The sequence below is a fragment of the Otolemur garnettii genome, unplaced genomic scaffold (genome assembly GCF_000181295.1).
Source record: "Otolemur garnettii isolate 467f Iridium unplaced genomic scaffold, OtoGar3 scaffold00031, whole genome shotgun sequence".
Taxonomy (NCBI): Eukaryota; Metazoa; Chordata; class Mammalia; order Primates; family Galagidae; genus Otolemur; species Otolemur garnettii.
This window is the reverse complement of record NW_003852426.1, coordinates 1,204,928-1,207,179: the sequence shown is the minus strand read 5'-3', so window position 1 is coordinate 1,207,179 and position 2,252 is coordinate 1,204,928. Positions and strand designations below refer to the sequence as shown.

General features: G+C 49.3%; 1 protein-coding gene across 1 annotated transcript in view; it reads right to left on the bottom strand.

Moving 5' to 3' along the window:
* Positions 1-2,032, bottom strand: part of LOC100950598 (protein PBMUCL2-like) — a 3,511-nt gene extending 1,479 nt beyond the window's left edge. The window contains exons 1-2 of the mRNA XM_003789268.1: positions 1,828-2,032; positions 7-362 (exon numbers count right to left, since the gene is read on the bottom strand). Of these exons, the coding sequence (XP_003789316.1) occupies positions 7-362; positions 1,828-2,032 (561 nt within the window). The remainder of the gene's footprint in view (positions 1-6; positions 363-1,827) is intronic.
* Between the last annotated feature and the right edge of the window lie 220 nt (positions 2,033-2,252).

Genomic DNA, 2,252 nt, shown 5'->3' with positions numbered 1-2,252 from the left:
GGTGACATAGTCCTCAGTGGTCCCTGGGTCAGTGGTGACATAGTCATCAGTGGTCCCTAGGTCAGTGGTGACATAGTCCTCAGTGGTCCCTGGGTCAGTGGTAACATAGTCATCTGTGGTTCCTGGGTCAGGGGTGACATAGTCCTCAGTGGTCCCTGGGTCAGTGGTGACATAGTCATCAGTGGTCCTTAGGTCAGTGGTGACATAATCATCAGTGGTCCCTGGGTCAGTGGTGACATAGTCTTCAGTGGTGACATAGTCCTCAGTGGTCCCTGGGTCTGTAGTACTATCATTTTCTCTTGTTCCGGAGTTTTCATGGCTGCTTGCTGGGCCTTCAGTAGAAACATTTTGCCTTGTTCCTACTAAAAAATAATCTCATTAATATGTATTGTTGACGGTCTCTCCTCATCTGCTCTACTTAGTATATTTCATAACTATCTTCCCATCAACTGACACATCTTCCCAGGTCATGTGGTTAGACTTAATTTGTGTTAAGGATCATCTGTTATGTTTTATTTAATTTTGGTAAGCATTTTCTACAAAGACTCCTCTTGCACCATAGTAAGGGTTATTCAGAAGTAAGCCATGTCCTTAGAAGGTCTGATCACTCAGCCTTTGCCTTTGTCCTTTTTTATTTTTTTTGAGATAGTCTCATTTTGTCACCATTGGTAGAGTGCTGTGGCATCATAGGTCACAGCAACCTCAAACTCTTGGGCTCAAGTGATCCTCTTGCCTCAGTTTTTCATTTTTTTAGTAGAGACAGGATCTTGCTCTTGCTCAGGCCAGTCTCAAAGTCATGAGCTCAAGTAATCCACCCGCCTCAGCCTCCCAGAGTGCTAGGATTACAGGTGGGACCCACTGCACCTGGCTGCCTCTGTCCTTTCTGTTTACGGAATAGTAAATTTGACTATTCCTCTGTCTCACTCCCCTCTGAATTGTTTCAGAACTGACTCCATGTTTGTATGTGTCTCCCCTCATCCAGTTATTCCCAGGGTTCTGGCAAACCAATGAGGCAGAAGCTGTGATTCATATCAGAGGTTAAGCTCAGGTCATGGCTTGGTGTGTGACTAAGAGTAAGACAGCTCCAGGGTCAGCCGTGGGGTCAGAGGCAGGCTAGAGGCAGGTAAGACTGAAGGTGGCTTGGGGGTGGGTTGGGAGGAGTCACAGGGAAGCGGGTGTGCTCCAGCCAGGTCGGCAGCAGCCTGGAGCTGGGTATAAATAGAAAGAAGAAATGACTCCTCTTCACCTCCACCCTGCCCCCACCGGCAGTTTTCAGGACCACAATATATATTTTTTTTTTTTTTTGAGACAGAGCCTCAAGCTGTCCCCCTGGGTAGAGTGCCGTGGCATTACAGCTCACAGCAACCTCCAACTCCTGGGCTCAAGTGAGTCTCCTGCCTCCGCCTCCCAAGTAGCTGGGACCACAGGCGCCCGCCACAACGCCCAGCTATTTTTTGGTTGCAGCCATTATTGTTGTTTGGCAGTCCGGGCTGGATTCGAACCCGCCACCTTAGGTGTATGTGGCTGGCGTCTTAGCCATTGAGCTACAGGCGCCGAGCCAGGACCACAATATTTTGGTATACCTTTTAGAGTTTTGGGTCTCTGCCCCCAAACAATTCTTCCTTACCTGGTTGCTGGTGATTCACAAAATTCCTCTACTGGGGTTTAAACCATTCATTTCTCAAGAAGAGTTGAAATAAATAAAATATAAATAATCATAAGTAGAGCATTTCCTTAAAAGGGCATGTGAGAAAGAATGAACAAGACACTGAGGCAGGGAGTTGGCTGGCAGATAGCAAGGCACAGAGCCTCCCCAGGTCCACTCACCTATTCCATACCTCTGCTCAGGACCGGCTCTGTCTGAGGCCCAAGAGGTTCCTCTTCCAAGGACCCTGACCCCATCCCTCCTGGCCCTCAGAACCTTTGTGTCTTTCTGTCCGAATCTGACTCCCTCACCTAGCTCTGAACACCTCAGGAAGAGCAGCAGCAGCAGCAGCAGGAGGGATGTGGCCGGGCATTTTCTTCTTTTCATCTCAAGAGAATCGATGGACGAAAGCCAGGACACCTCTTCCTCCCTCCCCTCTCACCCTTTTCTCCACTCTTTCCTTCAGGGCTGTGGATTTATGTGCACTGCTGCTCAGGGAAACCAGGGCCCCCAGGTCTTCCTTCCTGCAGGGAGGAGCGACCTGCCCCTTTACTCCCTGTCACTCTGGGGAAGTAGGATCTGATATAGGGAGTGGCCAGGCAGGGCA